The sequence below is a fragment of the Sander lucioperca genome, chromosome 3, assembly GCF_008315115.2.
Source record: "Sander lucioperca isolate FBNREF2018 chromosome 3, SLUC_FBN_1.2, whole genome shotgun sequence".
Taxonomy (NCBI): Eukaryota; Metazoa; Chordata; class Actinopteri; order Perciformes; family Percidae; genus Sander; species Sander lucioperca.
The window spans coordinates 19,220,306-19,244,137 of NC_050175.1; the positions used below are offsets into that span (position 1 = coordinate 19,220,306).

Below are 23,832 nucleotides of genomic sequence, written 5' to 3' on the forward strand. Positions count from 1 at the left end.
TACACAAAGGCTAATTCTCTAATCCTCTCAACCTTGCACAGCGTAAGCCCCCTGCTTACCCTCCTTTGTTACTGTGCCTGTGTTTGTGTTGTTGTGTGTGACTCAAAAGTGAGGCTGTGGTTAATGCTGAACTGGTAGGACAGAAGCGATACACACGTCTGCTATTAGTAACCCTAGGGTATAATCTCAGAATCACAGCTCACAGGCTGCAGATTGCAGATAACAAACATTTACTCACTCACACACATAGACAGAAATGCAAACAGAAACAGGGAGGCATAGATAATTTGACTGGTCATGCAGTGTGCGCTCCTGCCAGGTTTGATTTGGAAAGACGCTCGAGAAAGTGTCCATCAGCCATCTGCCTTTCTTTCTTCCTCACTATTGCCACCATGTTGTCTCTTTTCACCCTTGTTCCCCCTTTACATATACATTATTCTTCTCTCTCTAATATCATTGACTGTGATCCCTTTTCTAACAATCATCATTCTCCTTACCCACCCTATGTCAATCTTTTTCTCATTGCCTGCCTGTCAGTCAGGAGAAATATTTCTCCTGGCCTCTTCCTTAGTAGACTCTGTGTGTGTGTGTGTGTGTGTGTGTGTGTGTGTGTGTGTGTGTGTGTGTGTGTGTGTGTGTGTGTGTGTGTGTGTGTGTGTGTGTGTGTGTGTGTGTGTGTGTGTGCCACACTACAAGGACCGAACAGATCAAAAACAGGCCTGTGCATCTGGAGGACATTGTGTGCCTTGGCCACATCCTCACTCTGCTCTCGGCTACTCTGTCTGAGCTTGATAACACTGCTTTGCCACACAAACCCACAGACATTCTGACAGGGATCAAGGGAAATAGGCTAGGCATATAAGCACTATGGTGTGTCTCTGCATTGCATGGGGTGATTGGAAAACACTATTAATCTATTTCAGAGGAGATATGGGTGTTGTACAGTATTTCTAACAAATAAACATGACACCTGTTCCATTGTATCTCTACAGATCCATACCAAATCACCATGAACCAGGAAGCCGGGACCACCACCCTCACTTAGGCGCACCTCCACCTCTCATCTCCCCCAAACCTCCTCAGCCACCACGTGAACATCACCCTCCCACCACCCTGTGGAACCCTGCATCTCTTATAGAAACCTCAGAGTCCAGACGTAACCACGAGCCCTCAGGGATGGGACACTATGAGCTCAGTCGGCTGCCCCCAGGGCCCTCCAAATATGAAGATGGAGCCCGAAGGAGAGAAGGGGGAGCAATGGAGAAGTATCCCCCACTGAGAGGTCCTCCGGGCCTGCCGGAACCCAGCACATTCCTTGCTGATCTGGAGAAATCTACCCAGTCCTTCTTCAGCCAGCAGAGGGCATCATTGTCCCTGTCTAGCCAGTATGAATTGGAGGGAGCCATGAAAAGCAATTCTGGACTAAAGAGCCTCCAGGGATTCCCGGGACACAGTAGACAAGGACAAGGGCTAGAAATGGTCCCCAGCCCAGGGATGGGACAGGTAGCCACACTGGGGATGGTTCCAGACACAATGCTGATCTATGACGAATTCCTTCAGCAGCACCGAAGGCCCATCAGCAAGCTGGACCTGGAGGAGAAGAGGAGAAGGGAGGCCAGGGAGAAAGGTACTACTCACCAGTCACCATAGACATACTGTTGCACTACCCCTGATCACATGCACTCTTAACATGCTTTGAATAATCACAGACTATATCTTGATTGATGTCTGTTTCAGTCTTTTTTATTAGATTATTTAAAAGTGGGTTGTCAGTAGTGACCTCTTTGCTTGCTGCAGGTTACTATTATGAGCTGGATGACTCATATGATGAGAGTGATGAGGAGGAGGTGAGAGCCCATCTCAGGAGAGTAGCAGAGCAGCCCCCACTCAAACTGGATGACTCCACAGAGGTAAAACACCTGCCAACACATATGCTTTCTGTGCTTTTCACAAGCACTCATGACAAAACATTGCACTAAGATTTTATTTTTCCCCCTCTCTGCACAGAAACTGGACTTCCTGGGAGCGTTTGGCCTGACCACGGTGGGCCGGCGAGATGAGTTGGTGCAGCAGAAAAGAAGGAAAAGGCGGAGGAGGCTCAGAGAGCGCAGCCCCTCACCCCCTGTCTCGCACTCGAAACGCTCTCCTCCTCCTCCTCCTCCCCAACTCAGCACGCGCTTCACCCCTGAGGAAATGGACCGAGCACCAGAGCTGGAGGATAAGAAGCGGTTCCTCACCACGTTCAGACTGTCCCATGTCACTATACAGCAGAGGAGAGGTAAGAGAATGTATAGCAATGCACTGATTAAGCCCAGTGTATGGAGCAGATACTCCATCCCACACTTTTGATTTACTTGATGTTTGTAACTGCTCTAAAAAAACCTGGTAATAAATATATATTGGGTGATTCTGTCTAACTCTTTATATTGGTCTTTTGTTGCTTACAAACCGTTTTCTTTAATTATGTTTCAAGAACTACGTTAATTAGTGGAAGACTTAACTGTGCGTAACAATGCCTCTTAGATATTCTTAATGAAATAAACTATGGCTCCCTTTTTGTTTAGTAAAGAAGTAAATAATTGGTGTGCCAAGGATGCTAACTGCCTTCAGTGGTAAAATAACAGAATTAAGTGAAGGAAATAATTTTTATTGACATTGATAAATACTTGAACATTATCGCAAGGCATAGAAGAGCACACATCAGTGTGGCTCAGCAAGCTAGTTAGAAACCACTACAGAAGTGACCCAGTGCCTTTTACATGCCATAGAAACATCCCCCATCCATCACTCATATGTCTTTTCTCTTTGACATCTCATTTCAGCAGAGTTAAGAAGAAGACTGATTGCATGCTCATTTAGCTTTTAGAAAGTAGTAGTCATTCTCAGTCTGCTCACCTTTAATTCGCTGACGCTTTACTTTAGCTGAGCTCTGCCTGCTTTACATGCACTGCGATCTCATTAACTTGTTGACTCAAGCCTTGAAGGAACTCATAAAGGGGTCAAACAATGATCATGCCAACCTCAAACCCCTGTATATTATGCAGCATATATTCAACAATGTATGCATAATGTAATGCTTTACACTGCCCTAGGTAGAAAGGTGGACTTGTGGCAAGGTTCTGTTTGTAGACACTTGCAGTTATACACAAACATGAACACGCGCACACACACACACACACACACACACACACACACACACACACACACACACTGACAAGGAATTGGGAATGGCAGCAGTGGGTTTACAGTGATCCTAGTCTAATCCTCTTGATTTACTGTTTGCTGCCTACAGATGGCAGCGCACTGCCTCCCACGCTGTCAGGCCACACTCAACCTCCTTTTTAACACACACACACACACACACACGCACACGCTCACTTGGAGAAATAAATGCTTATGAAATTGTGAGTGAGATACTGTACATATAGAGAGGACTAACTTATTGTCTCTGTCTCTTAGATAATGAAAGGGTAGTGGAGCTGCTTCAGGCCATTAAAGAAAAGAGCGTAACCTTGGATACCATCAGACATGCCCCTTATCCACTGTGTAAGAGCCCTTCAGCACAGATTTCTGGTGAGACACATGCTAATAAACATAATCCTAAACACTTTCTCATCCCTAAAAGATTAGGATAGTGCGGTATTTGTTTATTTGTATGAAGTAGAGGCATCTAAATTAACTACACTTTCTAATTGCTGCATCCCATCTGTAGTAATGTGGATCTTGACCTCATCATGACTAACACATGTTCAAATGATTGCAGATTCTGCATTTGCCCAGCCTTCCTCTGAATCAGAAGGCCACCACAGTGTCAGACCACATAGCCCCTCCTCTCATTGCCCAGCGTCCCCCAATGGTCATCCTAAACCCCTTGGGGAGACATTAAGACCAAAGGAACCCCCTTCTCCAGCTGTCTACCCAGACAAGGCCCGGGGGCCCAGTGAGGGACCGGTCTCTAAGAAGAGCTCCAGCCTGCTGAACAGCTTGCGGCCCCCACTCCCCCTGCAGACTAAAGAGGGCCCTCACAGCGTCAACGGACGCACCAAACCCTGGGACAGCTTCACCCCGGAGGAATTTGCCCAGCAGTTCCATGAATCTGTGCTTCAGTCCACTCAGAAGGCTCTGCAGAAACATAAAGGTAAGTCGCACGGGAGACCACATTTCAGCAATAAGGCAGGTCTGCCAGGAACATTATTTTTTACAATAAATCATTTATCTGGAAATTATGAAAAATAGCCATGAACATTTCCCGGGGTGATGCCTTCAAATGATAGGCTGTCCAACCCACAGTCCAAAACCTAAAAAGCAGCAAATCTTCACATTTGAGAAGCTCAAACAAGCACATGTTTGGTATTTGTGCATGATAGATGAACTTAATTGTTTACTCCTGTTTTTTTTATTGAATTCACCACTTCAAAATTGTTTCTTGGGCTTCTATGATAGTAAATTGATTATATTTTGATTTTGGACTGGCAATTTAAAGTCACCTTGGCCTCTTAGAAATTTTGATGGACATTTTTCACAACTTTTTTTTGTCATTTTATAGACCACAGGATTGATTAATTGATTGCCAAAATAATCAGCCGATTAACCAATAATGGAAATAATCGTTATTTGTATCCCTAGATTAATTGACTAACCCTTTCACCACTATTGAAATTAATACAAAATTGATGAAATACGACAAAACCTCCTCACTCTCCCATCTTGTCCTTCAGGTGGAGCCATGGCGATGTCAGAGTCGTCCCACCTCCAGGAGTCCTCTGTACACTACAACATTCCAGAGCTTCAGAGCGCCCCGGGCCGGCCGCCACATTCACAATCTCAGTCCAATGCACATTCATTTCCCCATCCGCTCTCACATGCTCACCCTCAGCCCAACGGGCAGCACTTCTCTGTAGCCCTAAACCGGGAGGCCTCAGGGACGAGGGAGGACCTGTCCGGTCCAGAGGACTCTGAGGAGGAAGAGGATGACGAGGAAGAGGAGGCTCCTCCTTCCAAGTGGCAGGGGATTGAATCTATATTTGAAGCTTATCAGGAATATGTTGAAGGTAAGCAGCTACAGAGAACATGCAGTGATTATACTGATGCTGTTTAAAATCTCATAACTCGGCTGTTTTATGGCTCTTCTGCCCCGTATCATATGTGGGTTTCATAACCCCCATTTTATGGGTTCATAAGTTAGTGTAGGAATCATCTTAAAGCAGTAGTGTACAATCACAAATTGTTTAGTGATGGAAATCAATACATATTAATAGACCTGACATTTAACAGTTGTTGTAGTGTTCTCTCGTCACTAGAGGGCAGTATTCACCCTTCTTCTACACAATTCAGTTATGTGCAAATAAATGTGTGATCATGACGGCCGGAGATTTAGTCAACAGAAGTTGAATAGGCATCTGATCAATCTGAGCCTTTTAAAACACACAATGTCACTGTAAACATATACATATGCATCTGAAGAAACTTCAGTGTAGGGCTGGCCGATTAATCGAAAATATATCAACATCGAAGTCTGAAGCTATTATCGACGTATTTTTCCCATGATGATAATTTTTATAATTTTTAATTTTTAACTAAAATGTGACTTTTTTCACAAGACATTTTCATTTCAAGCAATGTGTGCTTTCATTTCAATTTTATACATATTCAATAAATATCCGTTCCCGCTTTGTGTGTTTCCTTCAATTATTTTAAAATAACAAAAATAAGCACTTTTGAATTCGAAAAAATATCTCACCTTCAATATTTGAGCCTATTTACAGTACTAACCTTGCCAATGAACTAGGAGGACAAAAAAAAAACAAATCACAAAAAATTAAGTTATCGTTCATTTATGGTTAGGTAAAATGTGCAATTAATCGTGATTTTGATTTTAGGTCATATCTTGCAGTCCTACTTCAGTGGTAAATTAGCCTTGTAGCATTTGCTGTAGCACATGGTCTGGATTCTGCAAAGAGGTCAATGTTCACTGCATTGTTTTTTTCTCTAACCCCCAACTCATTTGTTTGTTTTTCTTCCCTATTTTCTCTCATTCGGCGTTGTCCTCTAGAGCAAAGTTTGGAGCGACAAGTGTTGCAGAGCCAGTGTCGAAGACTAGAAGCTCAGAATTACAACCTCAGTCTGACTGCTGAACAGCTGTCTCATAGCATGGGGGTAAGATGCATGCACACACCACTTATTGTGCAAACACACTTGACATCATCTCTAAGCCCAAACTCATCAATACCTACCTACTACACATTTCCTTTCTCCACACATACTTTTTTGAGTATAAATTAGATACACCTCTATAATCCTTGAAATAGATGCTTTCCCTCTTGAAGATTGATAAAATATCTCATACAGTTCGTGACTTGAATGACAGCGCCGTATTCTTTATTATTTTCACATTGTGGTTTCTCCTTTATTTCCCTCCACCCTTGCATTGATGCCATGCAACTGAAATCCCTAACAATTAACATTGTTGTGATTTTCAGTTATACTGACTATATAACTTATATTTTATCTGTCTTCCTTCTCTTCCACCCTGGTCTGTAGGAGATGATGTCCCAGAGACAGAAGCTGGCAGTTGAAAGGGAGAAGCTACAAGCAGAGCTGGAGCACTTCAGGAAGTGTTTGACACTGCCACAGACACACTGGCCGAGAGGGAGCCATTACAAGGGCTACCCTCCAAGGTGACCCCAATACGCCAACCTGATGGCTGCCAGGCCCCCGGCCACCTCCCCTTTCAGACTTTCTTTCAGACACCCAGAGTTTATTTTTCATGGTCTGGTCCACATGGCTCCACAGAGGAGAATATGGCTGGCTAGATAAGATGAATGAATGAATGAATTGAGTGAATGGATGTATGCTTGATGAATGCACAGGAGACAGGACCATACAGTGAAGGACAGACAGTCTTTGGATTGTGGCCAGCCAGGGACTGTGCCACGAGCCACTAACGTGTGCCAATGTAGCCAACCCAGAGAGCATGGGGCAGGAGTACCTGAAGATCAACACAAATACACACATGCACCTACTTGTCACACATTCTTCAGTCGCCTGCTGCTCTATTGTTCAGTCCCCGCGTCCCTCACCGCCACAGCTACACAGACAATCCTGCCAATGAGGGAGCAGCTACCCCAGGAGGGGTGTCAAGAGACTTGAACGCTCCAAAAGCTTCTGGCCAGTCGGGACTGATTTTATCACAGTGGCCACGTGAGCTTTTGTGAACTGGAAATGCACTTAAGAATAAAAGCTGAAGAACTACCTGGTGGTACTGCGTTACAACAAAGAACTGTTCAAATTAGGGAAGAAGTTAGAAAATGCACATTTTTGGAAAGAATTAAGGAAATGTTTTATTTCAAAATAGAAAATTTCAGAATAAGAATTTTAAAAGGTGCTTCAGCCTTGTATTGTATATAATATGAAGACTTAAAAGAATTTTGTATGTTTTTATTACTTTAATCATTGTTCTTTTAAAGAAAAAGCCTGCCATTTTTATATGTTTATGCTTTTTTGGGTTGGAAAAGAAAGCCTTGCTTTTAGTGTTTGTACTGCTGCTGGCCAGAACAGCTCATTTTGAGACATGTAACAGAGTAAGAGAGAGAACAGGACACACTCCTCCTCTTACTCTCTCCCGACACCACCACAACCACGTCATCTGGCGTCTGAGCTCAGCAAAGCTTGCTTAGAGGTCCTGAGCCATAGCTCCCGCCCCCTCATCCCCCTTCCTTCACAGCAACATGTGTCTCTCTGTTTTAATGCCCATCAACTCCTCTGGTCAGCTTCACAGCTGCCGGCATGACTAGTTAGCTTGTGATATTGTCATACAGAAACAATACTTGATTATTTTGTAAAGACATGAAGAGTCTCTTAAGCAGCCAGGTTCTTGATGCTTTATCCTACCATTGGACCTTTCACTTCATTTTGTATGACATTATATAGCTTTGGACTCCAACAATGACGGTTTGTATAATGTTACGCCTTACAAGCTCTTATCAGCAGTCATGACACAGTGAGGACACAGTGCCAAAATAAAAAAAGCATTTTGGCTTCTTAATTTTAAATTGAATTGCAATTAGGTAGCCAAACATTCAAACCAGAATGGCCATCTTCCACTGCTGAATACCTTCGACTCCACTCATCTCCTATCTGCATTCACCCCTTTTTAGAACTTCCACAATCCAAAGTTGCCAACATGTTAAAATCACACAAAAATTAGATGCAAACTGGGCATTCCTAGCACATAAAATGATAACTGATTTACCTGGCCTCCCGTTTACAACCTCGGCCTGCAATTCATCCTCCTTGTCAGCTCTGCCCTGAGATTCAGCCAAACGTTTTACACTGGCTTTCTACCCTGTAACTCATGTTGCCTCAGCCTTTGGTTGTATGTGCAATTGAAGACCCCAAAGGCCAACAAAGGGGTGCAGAGATCATTGTTTAGAATTTAAGGGGCTGAACAACCTATGACAGTAAAAAGAGTGGGGGATTTCAGTATTTTAAAGTTTTACAAAAACAAAAAGTAAACTGGAAATGTGCATAAAGTTAATTTATAAAGACTGAAGCACAGCTACTCCCCTACATACAGTGTATTATTCATAAGTGCCTCAAGAATTTGGGAGCATGTGAACGAGTTGCAGTCCACATGACATTCTACACATAACATCAGTGATCAGGGACTTTACATTCAAGTGTCTACTGTATGTCTCACACCTTTCAAATATGTGCATGCCAAGAACCGACACACAATTCCTTTGTCTAAATGCATCTCCGAAAACCAATTTATTCATGACACCTTTTGATAAATTAATGAGGCCCAAACCAGTTAAGAGGAGCAGGTGGATACAGAATGTAGTCTGTCATTTTTACAGAGCAGAATAGGAATGCTGAGGTAGGCTGCCAATGACCTGGGGAGGAAGGTGCAGTACAGTGAGCCCCTTACCCAGCCTCCCTGTGTCTAAAACCCATGCACGCCCATGCAATAGCCCCATTACTCAGTGGAGGATGTCTAGATGCTGTGAAATCCTGTTTTTAAAATGTACCTGTTTGAATTCATTGTAATGTAATATATTCTTTGTTGAATGTAGTAATTAGGTATTTATGAATATATGGCTGTGATTTCAGACAAAAAAGAAAATAAAATATTTCAAAAATGTTAAAATATCAACCTTTGTCTGTTTGTGGGTAGATGGGGAACTGCATGGGAGGGTAGAACGCTAAAATCATACATACATTTAAAAAAAAAAAAAACTCCAACCAGTATTAACATGTCACTGGTTTTAGATTACAATTGTGTGAGTCTCAGTTAGACTTTGGGCTTCTTCCACCCCACTTACACCTACATTACTATTTAGAAAAGTAATTAAATGTTCAGTTTCCTTATTTGTAATACAACAGCATCACTTTTTGAAATGTTTTGCTTACCTTGTAACTGAGTTTAAATAGTTGTCCTTAAATTGACTTCACTTTGCTGTGACAAACTAGGTCATGTACTAGCAATTATGTTTGATTGTTTGCTCTATAAAATGTCCAAAAAAAAGTAAACCATTTCCCTCAAAAAGCCCACAGTGACTTCTTCAAATGTCTTCTTTTGTCCAGGAAAAATATAAAGAAAAAAAAGAGGATACTTATATACCTTAGAAATACACACAAATACATGTATTTTGACACTTACTGACATACAAAAATGGTGGCAGTTTTAAACTACAGCGAGCATCCTAAATTAAATTAAATATGTGCACATTTCAAACAGTAAATACAAATACATCCTAGATTCTGTTTACATGTAGGGAGTAAAGCATGTTACAAAAAATTACCACTCCTTTAAAAAAGCTGAGGAAAATTCAGATTTAATCAACCATTAACATAAATCTTATGAATTCAGTTTCTGAGAAAACAGTCTTTTGAGTAATGAAGGGCCTGGTGAGAAAGTAAAAACCTCAGTCCAAGGCTGATCAGCTGCTCAGTCCAGATCCAAACCTGTGCCGCAGGTCTTATCTTGTGGATCAATAGTCTGTGAACTGTCCCTTACTTGAACCAGGCTGCAGATTGGAACGTAGTTTGTACATGCAGTTGAGAGAGTCAAGAAGGAACGCTCGTATGGTGTTGATCTCCATCAGAGTCAGGTTGTCCAGCTGTAGAGAGAAGGAAGAAGTGTGAGACAGGAGACATGCTCAGTTTTAAACAAGTAAAACTAACATTGTTTCTCTAATGACTGCTTTGAACGCTTGTGCTCATATCTGCTGGATCTTAAATATGACGGGGAAACATTAAGCAGTAGGGCCACAAGATGAGGGGATAAAAGGATAATCTGAATTATTTTTGCAAGACACTGTGACCGTGGCTGTTAATCCTGCTGATTAAGAAACAATCACAGCGCTCCAAGGTTCAACTATACCCAATGTATGTTCAGAGTTTTTCATCACTTAGAGATGTTTTTTAGAGCACAAAATAATTCCAAGGTGCTTTCATTTTTCTTGGATTTCAACAGCCTTCAGTAGCCATTTGAAATGACACCGTACTGTATAGCATTTTTTATTGTTGATTAATCTGTCGGTTATATTTGCAATTAATCGGTTAATCATTAAGTCTAACAAAACTGTCAGAAAATACCCAATGCCCATCCCACATTCTTAGGGTTACATCTTCATATTGCTTGTTTTCTTTTAACCTACACTTCAAAACCATAATCAGTTTACTATCACAGTAAGAAGACCAGTAAATATCGACATTTAAGAAGCTAAAACTACAGAATTTTTGGCTTTTTTGTTTAACAAACAAAGAGCTGAATAATTTTCTGCCGATCAACTATTCAATTACTTGACTAATTGTTGCAGCTCTGCAAAATCCTATTAACAGTGTGTGGAAACTAAACGCTGAGTGTGTGATTCTTCATGATTAGTTTGACCTTGGCATGAGCCTCCAGCTGACTGATGAAGCTATCGGCGGAGAGGCGGAGTTTGGCAATACGCGTGTCCCAGATGTCTTTGACCAGCGTGCGGATCTCATCTGCTTTAGGGATGTTGTCAGACGCACTACAGAGACACACAAACCATAATGTAAGGTAGAGCACCACATACACAGACGATAAGGGAGCGTTTAATTACTATAAACACCATGAGCACAACAAGATGGAAGATCCTATTTCTGCAGGGAGATTACTTCAGTTTAGAGGACTCACTAGTTCAGTAGCAGTTTTGTCAGCTCCATGTAGTAAGGACTGGGAACAGGCGTAAAGGTGTCTTCTTTCCTTTCAAGCTCTCGCATCTCCTCCAGTTTCTCTGCACAGTATCAACAGCAGGAAAGTAAAAAAACAGTACATAAACATGATAAAAGCAGAATCTGTGACAACAGCTACATGATACGCTATGTTTTTATATTTAATGAACCACATTGACAGATGAAAGAAATCTGCATAAATGTCAATATCTCTCAGACGTAGAAATTCCAATTTCAACACTTCCAATATTTATAGCATCTTGTGCTAAATATTTTCTATCTGCATTGCTGGCTTTTGTGCTCACCCAACATGGAGGAGTGAAATAGGACAGGACATCTGAAATATTTAAAGCATAAGGCTGGCAGTATTCTATACGTTCCCTTAGGCAATTAATTGATCCCACAAACAAGTACATCCTGTGCCGGCAAAGCCTGATTTATCTTATTCTTCCTTAGAACGGCATTGCTGTCCAAACACAATTAAAAAAATACACCAATAAGCCACAATGTTCCACTGACTGACATATCCCAGCATTATGATGAGCATGAAAACTATAGTTTATTTAGTTTAGTTTATAGCCCTGCTGCTGTAAACACTCACTAGCGCATAGTCTGCAACAAATGCACTATTTACTCCTGTTTGAGTAAGGTTAAGAGCCTAAATTGTTTAGGGAATTATTGAGCCTTTTAGAAAAATGTCTCAGGTTTGCCTTGGACAAGCTCTTATTTATGCTGCTATAGGTTTAGATTGCCAAGGAACTTCCTATGACACACTGAGCTCCTCTCTTCATCTGTGTGCATTCATGTCCTATTAATGAAACAAAAACAAACAAACAAGTTTATTCTAGTGGAGATCCCAAAGTTTCCAAGGATACTAGATATATTAGGCTTTTGGTTAAATTATTTAGTTAAAATGGTGCACAAGGCTGGCAGCCATATTTCCGTGTGATGGAATGATGCAGCCATGAAAAACATGGAGTCTTGGGTTTCAATATGTACCTCAATGTAACCATGGATGTATAACACGTCGATACCTATATTTGATACCATTCCATAAAGTTCAATTCAGAATTACAGCAATCCTCTACCCCTCAACTATCCTGGCCGCTTAAAAACAGAGAAGAGTTGTATGCACTGTAACGTTATATCTTACCAACATCCATCCACGCAGGAGGAACAATTCTACATTTCTGTCTCTGTTTCAAGTTAAGGGCCAGCCACACAGGAACATCCACAGGCAGTCCAGGGTTGAAAGGACCCAGGTCGCCCTGAGGACAGACAGACAGACAGATTTGATCGCGCAACAACATAGCAGTTTACACAGAGAGCCACCTGACTCCCATCTGTATGAGCATTTACACATTAGCGTTGTGTAGATTACAGCCATTACAGCTAGTGATTTGGCTTAACGTATTGACGTTACACTAACGCTAATTAATTACCCACTTTAACGTTACAGTAGAAAACCGGAATCCCTAATGTATGACAATTCGTCATCAGACTGTAAGGTTTGGCATTTGCTAGCGATAACGTTAACTATTGAGCTTACGTTAATGCGGCTAACTTTGTGTGAGTTATCAATATCTGGCAAAACTGTTTAACCGTGTAAAATAACGACATGACAAACAACTAACGTTACAAGCTACTTACCCCGATCAAATAGATCCTGTCTAAACTGAAGTTTGGTATTATCTTCACCATCTCTTTCTCGGCGAGGAACTCTACCTCCGAGGAATCCATAGCTGTTTGTTTGGCTAGATAGTTTTATTTCCAATAACTTTTACCATCACATCTACACTGCTACTTGTTCCCGCGCTGCCATCCTACAAGGAATACGTAGGATGAGGCAACTACGTCACCAACAGAAGAGGTAATGTCGCGCGCGGTCGCGCAGTGAGCACTTTGTACCGTTGTGTGCACTTTAACAACTTCGGTTTCATGTATGTAGTCCTTCGCACTTGGCGTATTTGATTCGTTAAAGAAATTGTACCGGAATTGTACTTTAAAGGCTGTTTAATAATGGCGCTTTATAGACCGGTTGACAATGACGACACAGACCTTCCTTTTTTGTTTTGCTTTGTCTGGCCCGGAAGAGAAGAAGTGGGTCATGTGACAGCAACGAAAGCGCCACTAGCAGATCCCTCATTAAGGGCTCTGGCCACTAGGTGGCAATATTTACCACGTGGTAATTCCCTGCATTCACTATTTTACTTTAGTAAAGGTATATGTATTATCATATATGTATATATGTAAGTGGAAGTTTGATGTTGTAACTATATTATTATATTATGTACTGAGCAATAGCATATATACAACACTGTATTGCAGTTTAATCTGTAAAATTGCATTTTATAAACTGATCATATGTTTTCACGCAGGTTCTGGTCGATAATTTCAAGGCGCTTTACCACTGGTACACAAACAAACACAGAACAGGTGATAAGATAAGACACACAGGTAGATAATATGCCTGAATGTTTCGGGTCACAGAGGTCAGGAGTGTGTATTCATGTGAAGGTCACATCAAACCTATGTGCTGCTTTTATGACACTACAGTAAAAAAAAGAAGCTAAACAAGGGCATAATTAATGCATTCGTGCAGCATTCAATGTTCAATTATTGTAAAAAAAGTGAAACTGACCTTTTTGGTGAATAACATCCAGTCTTGTATAAAGTACTCAAAAGCAACACTTGAGTAAAAGTACAAGTATCTTCCCAGAAAATGACTTTGGTAGAAGTTAAAGTCTCCTTTTAGAATATTACTTGAGTAAAAGTCTTAAAGTATCTGATATTTACAGTACTTAAGTATTCATAGCAATTTTCTGATATTAAATGTACTTAAGTAGAAGTAAAAGTAAAAAAAACTTTGATTATGAACTTTATGGCCAAAGGTGTGTAATGTTATCTTCATCACCACTGTCGTGGGGTGGTCATCGTCTGTTACCATGGTGGCAGAGCCTGCAGCAGGTGCTTCCATGACACTATCAGTGATTATGCTTCCTCCTCTTCTTCTTTAGTTTTGGCCTATGTTTTTTTTTTTTTTGCCACTTTGCCACAAACAGGCATCACGTCACCAACTGGAATGGAGCGTACATTATCTTGGCAATTTAGGAGCAATGATTCGCCAAACTTCCTTTTTTCAGTGTAATAAATTTCTTCTGCTTATATTTTGTAGTAACGAGTAACTAAGATGCTTAGGGGAAATGTAGTGGAGTAAAAGTATACATTTTATTTAGGAAATGTAGTGGAGTAAAAGTAAAAGTTTCCAGAAATATAAATAGCGAAGTAAAGTACAGATACATGAAAATTCTACTTAAGTACAGTAGTGAAGTATTTGTACTTTGTCACATTACAACACTGATAACATACAACCTGTGAACTCTAAGTTTTAGATTTCTGCTCATTAAAATTTGTTTTGCCCTATCAAATCTTTTGAACAAGCAATCACTTACTATTCCAAACGTCAGTGGTGGGGGATGTAAAATTATTGTTTTGGGTAACCTGCAATTCAGTTTAATTATCAGGTGTCTTCTCTACCCAATGGAATACTCTTTGCAATTGAAAAAGATGCCCAATGGCCAGAAGGGGCAAATGTTTATTTATAAATTTAATTAAACAGGACTTATATACACTCCAAATAAAAGTCCTGCATTCAAAATCTTAAGTAAAATATGCAAGTATTTTCAAAATCTACATCATAATGTATAAGAACATCATGTTTGTAGCATCACTGTCCTGTGACAATCCAGCATCTCTAAAAAGTCAACTGTTTTTAATCTAAGGGGGATTTTCAGTAGTTTATTCAGTTTAAGAAATAGGAGAATCTTCTCAATCCATGAAAGAATACTTAATCCTGTTGTTTATCAGAAATATTCACATTCAAAATCACCAAATTTGGAGATACGTGGTTTTCACTGAACAGAAAGGGTATGCCAAATTTTAATCTGAAAAGAAGATAGTGGCTATAGCTGTCAGACAAGTGTAGTAGAGAAAAAAGTACAATATTTGCTTCTGAGATGTAGTGAAGTAGACATTTAAAGTTGCTTAAAATGGAAAGTACAAGCACCTCAAATGTGTACTTATGCACAGTAGCTACTTGAGTAAATGAATACATAGTTTCAGTATCTTGATGACAAAAACAACAGGGGTCAACCTCAACCAAAATCTTTATAAAGTTTCTGGATAGTATCCTCTTTGGGACAAATTGGTCATTTTTAATATTTTGGGTAATTATCTGCAATTATTATACTGTATTAATAGTTGTTATACTAACTACTGTTATACTATACTGTATTCAGATTAGTGTCTCTTACTGTATATAATAATGAAGAAATGCCCCTATAATTTTGTTATCACGCTTCTTATCATTGATGAACATCAGACCAAATATGTAATAGTTCTTTTGTTCTACAAGGTGGAGGAGTATTGTTGAGTAAAGGTATGAGTAAATATAACCTTTCAGTAGCGTAGGATGTGTTTATTATGTTTCTGGGGATGTGAAACCATTTAGACTCAGGCTGTGACATACAGGAAAACTCGAAACCTTTCAAACCTCCTTTATGTTCTCTGACTTTCTGGCATTGTTAAGGAAATTAAATTTCCCACTGGGATTACTAAATTACTCTCTCTTACTCTATATATTGCCATTCTTTTTCTGTATTTCTATGTTACTATCTTGGTTTTAAAATTACGAAATTATGTCATGCAAATTTAAATAAAAATATCTTTCATACTATCCTCCGTTCTACAGGTTTTGAGCAGATAACATGTGACCCATGTGTCAGGGTCATTGCAGCAAAGCTATTAATACAACCCTTAGAATCAAAAGCTGCTAAGGTATCAAACATTTATCAACCTTTTCTAAACTGCCAGGGCAGTGGTGTAAGACACCAAGCTAAATAATTGATTAAATGACATGACTCTGACAAAGACTTAGTTTCAAAAGTTGGTTTCATTTTACATTCAGTTCATAAAATGTCTGTAAAAAAATGTGACATCCAAACAATTATTTAATTAGCTCTTACTGATTAATTCTAAAGTCAAATACAAAGGCAGTTCTGCATCCTCACAGTAAGTATTTAAATGTTTCAACATTATTTATTAAACAGTAGTATTTAGAGTGGTCAATTAAGTATAAATAAAGACTTACTACCTAATTCTTATAACAGATACCATACACAAAACAAAATTCACACATTCCTGTGATCTGATTCAGTGTATTGTATTTCAGAAAGAATCTTCCAGAGCAACAATCAAAAGCCAATAACCCAACATCGGTATCATCCAGAATGACATTCTGAAGCCCACCAGGGATGATAACAGGAGACATGCATCATAGAAAGGTTTGTGTAAGCATTAATAATTTAAAAGGCAAAGCTCTTGAGTCAACCATCCCAATGATATCCCAATGTTATTGCTGGTGCATCTACAGAAGAACTCGAGTTGGTATGTGACATCTGATGGTCAGATAAGACAAAACTGTTTAAGATTCCCATCTCTCCAGCTCTATGTCATCTATATACTTATAATTTTATGAATGTTTTTAATTAAACTGCTATTCAGACTACTGTTCTACATGTTAATTTAGTTTCAGGGCTTAAAACAAACTAGACATTTAATAAAGAACATGTACAATCATCTTACATTTTTAATAATTTAGAACTTGATCTCTGTATGGCTACTGGCTGTAAAATCTTAGAGGAAACAATAGATGAAATACTCTAGAATTTAACTTTATGCACACAACTATGAATAAACACAAACCATTGAAGAAACATTAAAGTTGCAGTCAAAAACATTGCCTTCATCACCTCAGTATCACATTGTAAAGGTGAGCACATGCCAACAGTGTACATACAGTACGTATGGCGCTTGCCCTTGAAGGATTTTGGCCTAACTGCTCCGCAAGTTACCCTCAGTACGAGGGGGTTTTGATGGAACAAAGACCATTTGTTCAGCATTTTTGTACTCCTGTGCTACACGATTAGTAGCATCATGCATGCTGAAATAGCAGCAATATTTGTCTGCCTGTCCAGGGTACTTCAGACTGACTCTCTTAGCACAGATCCAGGACGGACTTGTTGATCACAGGGTTGGTCCAGTCGTTCCTCAGATCATCCAAGTGATTGTCAAAGTCAATCAAGTTCTCGTAGGACCTGCCCTCTAACAGAGCAGATGTGATCTTCTGTGCTTCGCTCCAATCCTCAAAACAGTCACTGGAAGACAGAGTTTTTGCTAGTTAATGAGAGAACACAAAGAGCATGTATGCCAGAAACTGTGGTTTAGGTTGCACATACAGTACAGTCTTCAGTGAAATAGCGCTTAACACTGACACACTTACAAAGTTACTTCTCTGCTTTTCCACTTGTTTTCATGATGGTCATAGATAAGCACAATAGGCTCGAAACAGCTCATTGTTAATCTACTGTTGTCCAGCTGAGGGGGAATACAGAGAAGATTACAAAGGATTTAGTGGCATGCAGACCTGTTCTGTATAGCTTTACAGGACCAGACTAGTGTCTCATGTTTTAGGGAAATCACTACCAATTCTCTATACTTTACAATGCTGCTAATCATTGAACATTCTAGCACCTTCCAGGCAGCTAATTGTGTTCATTTTGTCTGTACATTAACATATCATTTTGTAGAAACTCATTTTATGTTTGTAACCAATCAGTGAAAATTGCTGCACCTGTTGAAAAATCAGAAAGTATAGCAGTAAAGCATCTACATAACTTGAGGTAAATGGACAAATACATACCAGTAACACCAGCTTAAACTATTTACTCTTACCATAACAATTGCAGCGTCACTGAAGTTCTCAGAAATTCTTGCAGCCACTTTTTCAGCAACTTGGTTGGGTCTGCAAGAGAGAGGACCAAAAATGTAGTGCATCAGAGGCAAGGAGAGTTTGGGTATGGTTTGTTCCTGAAAACAGCAGGGTGTTGGTGTCCATTCTGTTGTCTGTACCTTGAATCCTTTGTGCGTTCATTAGCTTGATAATATCCAGCAATGACGTAACTATTTTCTTTACACCAAGTATCAATCTGAGACAGGTGCAGGAGTCGTGGAGCCAACATGAAAGGACACAAGGACGGCAGACGTCAAACCAAATTCATTTCAACAGGAAAAGAAAAATAGACATTGAACTACACCACTTTATTAGGGACACATAGCTAACACAAATGTAATCTAAAACGGCACTGCAATAAACCCTGTTTTTACAATGTTCACATTTTATGATTGCCATTTTGAAAGCTGTAGTTTGTGGTGATTTTTCATTATACTAAGAGGTGATTATAATATTTAGTCTATCATCATATAAATAGGGGGAACACAATATTAAAAACACCTGTTAGTGCGAGGCAGTGCAATTCAACAGCACCACCAACTACAGCCTACCAAATGACCATGGAACCCCTATAAACAGTTACGTTGTATAAACAACAACTGGACTTTTGTTCTGTAGGACTGGTGTATCAGACTTTATTAGTTTAAGCTAGCTGTACACAATAAACTTGTAACTGAGAGTGTAGCCTATATTTTACTTGACAGCTACTTACCAGTGTTAAAGCTACTTCTAGCATTGGTGCCAGAGCAAGTGTACCGTGAAACAGCGGCACACAGTCCACACACAAAACTGGTTCACCGTGGCTGTCTTTCTTCTTCTCCTTCGTTTTTTCTGCCACCAGCAATCCATTCACGGCGCAGTGAGGATACTTGGCAGCATGTAAAACCATTTTACAGTAAGCCTGACTTGTCAGCTGAATAGGCATGTTTATAAGAAAATCAGCAAGATCGGTAAAAAGACAGATCCTGTCAGAGAAGTTGAGTAGCTACACGATGATGAGGGACTGCTGCCAGCTACCGTTAGCTAGCTAACGTTAGAAAGTAGATATCTACCTCAGCAGCTACCTTACTGCCAGAATATGTGGTTGATGTTATGCCTTCCAACACGAACATGCAAGCTTTGCGATTAGCAAAAATCAAAATAGTCGTTTTATGCTAGATGAGATACTAAATGTCACGAAATCTAGCCATAAGAGCTAATCTTACTTCCACCTTCCACTCGTTTCTACAGTACCGGTGGTGCCGTAAACCAGAATGGAAATATCGTAAAACGTCATTTCACCGCTTGTAACATAGACTTAAGTCTTTCCGGTCACAGTCATACTTCCTTTCAGACCATCGGCAGACGGGTAAAAGGAAGAGACAGTAGGTTGTATTTGTTTAATCAACAGCATCCTTCTAACCATATAGAAATACATCACACTTTACCACTTACGCACACTGTGACATTGTATGTATTCAAAGTGTGAGTAATGGTCCAAGACGAATTGGCAATTTTAACCGAAATAATCAGTTGTGTAAAAGTGACATTGTCAGAGCGGACCGGAGCTAGGACGGGCTAACTTAACGGCTAGCTGCCGGTTCTTTCCGGCATTAGATATGTGAAGGCAGGCTTGTTGCGCAGACAATAGTTAAATGGTACAGTGGTCCGCCATGGGCTCATGTAGTCTCAGTAAATGGGAAGGTATTGAATTGTACAGTATTGGCTCAGAGAAACCGCTATTTATTTGATTATTTTAACCGGGCGCTATGACCTTGTGTTGGCAGCTAACGCTAACATTAGCTTACCTTTACGGAGTAACGTTAAGCCATCCGCAAACCTTCTATTGGGCACACCATCACAACAACAATACCGGCATTTAACGCACATGTAACGTTAGCTAAGTGAATAGTTCGTGAATCTTATGCCAGCTGCGTGACTCAGTTTGAATGCAAGTATTTAAAACGGTCAAACGCTGACAATCATGTTATATTATAGATTTGCTACCAAATAATAATAAAGTATCAGACACCTGCCTAAAAATATGTATTAAATGTATTCTTAAATTTAAAAGATCAAACGACTTGTAGGGAGGATGTGTTTGAATGTATGTAAGTGTGCTTAAGGAATTTACTAACATCTTTCATCTGACCTTTCTACAGAATGCTGGCCACCAGAGCTCTTCGCCTTGTTGGCAAACGTGCCATTTCCACATCTGTCTGTGTACGCGGAGGACATGGTAAGTGTGACTTGAATTGATATATTAAAGTCAGTGTCTTTTTTTTTTTTTTTTTTTTTTTTGGGGGGGGGGTTTGAGTTGAGAGTTGAGATTGAGTTTGCGCCTCACATACAGACTTCTACATTGATAGATACAGTGGCTTAAAAAAAAAAGTGACTAAAAAGAGGAATAACAAAACATCTTTTGGAAATTGATCTTAATTAAAAAAAATTAGGAAAAATCCAACCTTTAAGGACACCAATTTTCTTTGTGAATGAATAATGTATTGTGAATAAATAAATGTTCTTCCTTAAAATACAGGAGGCATAAGTATACACACCCCTATGTTAAATTCACATAGAGGCATGCAGATTTTTATTTTTAAAGGCCAGTTATTTCATGGATCCAGGATACTATGCATCCTGATAAAGTTCCCTTGGCCTTTGGAATTAAAATAGCCCCACATCATCACATACCCTTCACCATACCTAGAGATTGGCATGGGGTACTTAACATAAGATCAGCTCTCAATGCAAATAAAACCAGCTATTATGCTAATTGAAATAAAACCATGCCAATCTGTAGGTATGGTACTTACTTATGCCTCCTGTATTTTAAGGAAGAAAATTGGTGTCCTTAAGCACCACCTCTAGCACTGGCAGCCCACTCACTCTGACATCTCTCCATTTGTGCATGAATAGGTCCTGAGCATGTGTGTGTGTATTTCAGGCCTGTGTGTAGTGATTTCTAACAAACAGAGTGTAAATTGTAATTCCCCCACTGGGGATCAATAAACAGTATAAATTATTATTATTATTATTATTATTATTATTATTATTATTATTATTATTATTATTATTATTAAATTTAGTCAACTTTAGCATGGGTTCATATACTTATGAGCGCCACTGTATGTCTGTGATCCCACGGATGTCTGCAGTCCAACCAGAATGATTAAATGTTTACGCAGAGCAAAACCAATGTTTGAATCCAGTTTTTTTTAAAGAATGTAGAAGAAGCAACATCTCTACCAACATTGCTTCTCTTCTCTGTTTGTTTGTTACGTCCTCTGTCCTAGCCCATTGCAATGCAAATCACACCAGCTATTAGGCTAACTGAAATAAAACCATGCCAATCTGTAGGTATGGTGAAGGGTATGTGATGATGTGGGGCTATTTTAATTCCAAAGGCCAAGGGAACTTTATCAGGATTAAGATCAATTTTTTTTTTTTTTTATTCCTCTTTTTAGCCAACTGTAGCATGGGTGTGTAAACTTATGCAAGCCACTGTACACTGGAGTCACAGATCAAAAAAACATACGTTGCAGACTTTATTATTGGCAATTAAACATCTATATTTTATATACATTTCAGCAAATATTCTAACTATTTCAGTTTATTTTGACAAGATTCAGAGTTAGGCTAAAATAGCAACTTACTTCAGAAGCTGAGAAATACTGCAGGTGACATGACACAATAATTAATTGATAAAGAACAGCAGTGCGATGCTCACAGCAGTCAACTGTGTTTTCCTTTTCAGTGTTTAACAGCATAGTCTTAAATCAAGTAAACTCAATTTAGTCTTGGAATACAAATGACATTTCTGATAAAGTTGGCATTAATTAAGGCATTCGGTGTTAGTGAAAATTATTTGATAAGGCATTCTTCCCATGCAGGTGTTGCGAAGGTAGAGGACTACACCCTCCCTGCCTACTTTGACAGGCGGGAGAATCCCCTCCCGGACATCAGCTATGTGCAGAACCTGAGTCCAGAGCAGGCGTCCCTGAAGGAGAAGGAGAAGGGCTCCTGGGCTGCACTCTCTGATGAGGAAAAGATTGCATGTAGGACTTTGCTGCACTCTGCTTTTTTGAGATGCTCTAATGTTTAGAACTATATGTTAAACTGGTTTTGTTATCAGCGAATATTGTATTAATGTGTTAATGAAAAAGCATTTTTCATCTATTAAGATTGTAATCATCTAAAGTTTGTGTTTCCAATGTTCAGTGTACCGCATCAGCTTCAAACAGAGCTTTGCTGAGATGACCCAGGGATCGTCAGAGTGGAAGTCTGTGGTTGGAGGGATGTTTTTCTTAATTGGCTTCACTGGCCTGGTTGTGCTCTGGCAGAGAAAGTATGGTATGTCTGCCAAAAAGTGTAATGGAAAGATTGGAAATTATGTGTCTGCAAATCTATTCAGGATTTAATGTAGTGATGCTTCTGTTTTCCAAATATAATCAATTCAATTATCTTTATTACACTTACAGTATTTGCTTGCAGTCTAACTAAGCTCGTTACTTGGCACATATTGTCTCTTTGCAGTGTATGGACCTGTCCCACACACATTTGAGGCTGAGTACAAAGAAAAGGAGCTGCAGAGGGTGTTGGACATGAGAATGAACCCAGTGGAGGGCTTCGCATCCAAGTGGGACTACGAAAACAAGCAATGGAAAAAGTAAAGGATCCAGAGGACCAAAACCCAAACTTGAAGATAAAGGCAGACCAACTCAAAGATACAAGAATACCTATATTTCTGTATTTATCAATTGTCCACATTACCTCAGTCTGTGCATTTTGGAAGACCTCTTCCTCTTAAGGTCATCATGTAATATAGAAGTAAAAAATAAAAATGGTTAAACTGATAAAACTTCTCAGTATTGTGGTTACTGAGTGACTTCTGTGTAAATAATGCTTTCACACGAAATTACTTGTTTCATATAAAAAATGAAGGAATGTACCTCACCCCATTTAATTAGGTGATTTTTAAAGCAATCTACATATACTTGTTTATAGGACATTTAGCCTAAAATATTTTTTATAAAATTGAAACTTATTTTTTAGTTAAGTTAGTAGTGAAATTGACCTGAGATTTGCTCTTACTGTATGTGCCAGTTAAACACAAACAGCTGCAGCTGTGACTTGGGTCATAGAAACTAAAAATAACCTTTAAATAGGTGGCCAGGACCACTTTACACTGACCAGCATTTTCTATGTTAATGAAAAACAAATCTATGTAGTCATCTGAAGTTGAATTTAAAATTAGTTCAGTGGGTAGTGTTAAGAATACATGGGTATATCAAGGGGATAATTTCCACTAGGGTTAATGGGACATGTCCTCACTTCTATAGGTTGAAATTGATTTTCTTACCAAAAAGGTACTGCTAATACATTTTTTTAGGTTAAACATATAATCTATGTTTTTTATTTACAGTCAGACCTAATATTGTCTTAAAAAGACTATAAAAACACGTTTCAAAGTAGGAAATAGCAGACATGTATACATAGAAAGAACTGTACATTAGTAACCGCATAATTTCCTGGTATTGACACTAGAAGTACAATTTGTGGTACTGATGAATGCTTTAACTGAAATGTTCTTTGTCATTGACAAATTGTTATTGTGATGATCAATATTTCATGCACTCAAAACCACAAGTATATGAGTTTGGGGAGATTATGAGCGATTTCGTTTTTGCCCATTTTATGGATTAACTATACGCCATCTTCATAATGTCTCCAATTGGGTATTGCAAAATAGGTACGTCATATAGGCTATGGGATTTATGATTCCTTACAAGTATAAA

General features: G+C 39.3%; 4 protein-coding genes across 11 annotated transcripts in view; 2 read left to right on the forward strand and 2 right to left on the reverse strand.

The window, feature by feature from the left end:
- gse1 (Gse1 coiled-coil protein) overlaps positions 1-8,493 on the forward strand; it is a 172,949-nt gene extending 164,456 nt beyond the window's left edge. For 5 of the 6 annotated variants that reach the window (XM_035999428.1, XM_035999430.1, XM_035999431.1 and 2 more), the window contains 8 exons: positions 993-1,627; positions 1,798-1,910; positions 2,008-2,278; positions 3,460-3,573; positions 3,764-4,138; positions 4,719-5,051; positions 6,053-6,156; positions 6,541-8,493. In XM_035999428.1, the coding sequence (XP_035855321.1) occupies positions 993-1,627; positions 1,798-1,910; positions 2,008-2,278; positions 3,460-3,573; positions 3,764-4,138; positions 4,719-5,051; positions 6,053-6,156; positions 6,541-6,681 (2,086 nt within the window). In that variant the 3' untranslated portion in view covers positions 6,682-8,493. The remainder of the gene's footprint in view (positions 1-992; positions 1,628-1,797; positions 1,911-2,007; positions 2,279-3,459; positions 3,574-3,763; positions 4,139-4,718; positions 5,052-6,052; positions 6,157-6,540) is intronic. The other variant, XM_035999429.1, reaches the window with a different exon arrangement.
- A 1,126-nt stretch (positions 8,494-9,619) lies between these two features.
- Positions 9,620-13,242, reverse strand: gins2 (GINS complex subunit 2). Of its 2 annotated transcripts, none has more exons than XM_031314001.2 (5): positions 12,990-13,242; positions 12,359-12,473; positions 11,168-11,267; positions 10,895-11,021; positions 9,620-10,121 (listed from the first exon to the last, which is right to left on the reverse strand). In XM_031314001.2, the coding sequence occupies exons 1-5, from the start codon at positions 12,990-12,992 to the stop codon at positions 9,993-9,995; spliced, it is 474 nt and encodes a 157-aa protein (XP_031169861.1). In that variant the 5' UTR covers positions 12,993-13,242; the 3' UTR covers positions 9,620-9,992. The 2 variants fall into 2 exon arrangements, with proteins under 2 accessions (XP_031169861.1, XP_031169860.1); XM_031314000.2 differs by having other exon boundaries at positions 12,856-13,240.
- A 2,895-nt stretch (positions 13,243-16,137) lies between these two features.
- Positions 16,138-19,045, reverse strand: emc8 (ER membrane protein complex subunit 8). The gene is made up of 5 exons (XM_031314293.2): positions 18,768-19,045; positions 18,175-18,251; positions 17,998-18,067; positions 17,546-17,640; positions 16,138-17,420 (listed from the first exon to the last, which is right to left on the reverse strand). Exons 1-5 carry the CDS (start codon positions 18,978-18,980, stop codon positions 17,261-17,263), a joined length of 615 nt encoding a protein of 204 aa, XP_031170153.1. The 5' UTR covers positions 18,981-19,045; the 3' UTR covers positions 16,138-17,260.
- Positions 19,046-19,184: 139 nt separating this feature from the next.
- Positions 19,185-22,896, forward strand: LOC116060621. 2 transcript variants are annotated; one of them, XM_031314294.2, is made up of 5 exons: positions 19,185-19,423; positions 20,197-20,273; positions 21,928-22,092; positions 22,256-22,387; positions 22,571-22,896. In XM_031314294.2, the coding sequence occupies exons 2-5, from the start codon at positions 20,198-20,200 to the stop codon at positions 22,705-22,707; spliced, it is 510 nt and encodes a 169-aa protein (XP_031170154.1). In that variant the 5' UTR covers positions 19,185-19,423; position 20,197; the 3' UTR covers positions 22,708-22,896. The 2 variants fall into 2 exon arrangements, with proteins under 2 accessions (XP_031170154.1, XP_031170155.1); XM_031314295.2 differs by having other exon boundaries at positions 19,185-19,419.
- Positions 22,897-23,832: the final 936 nt, after the last annotated feature.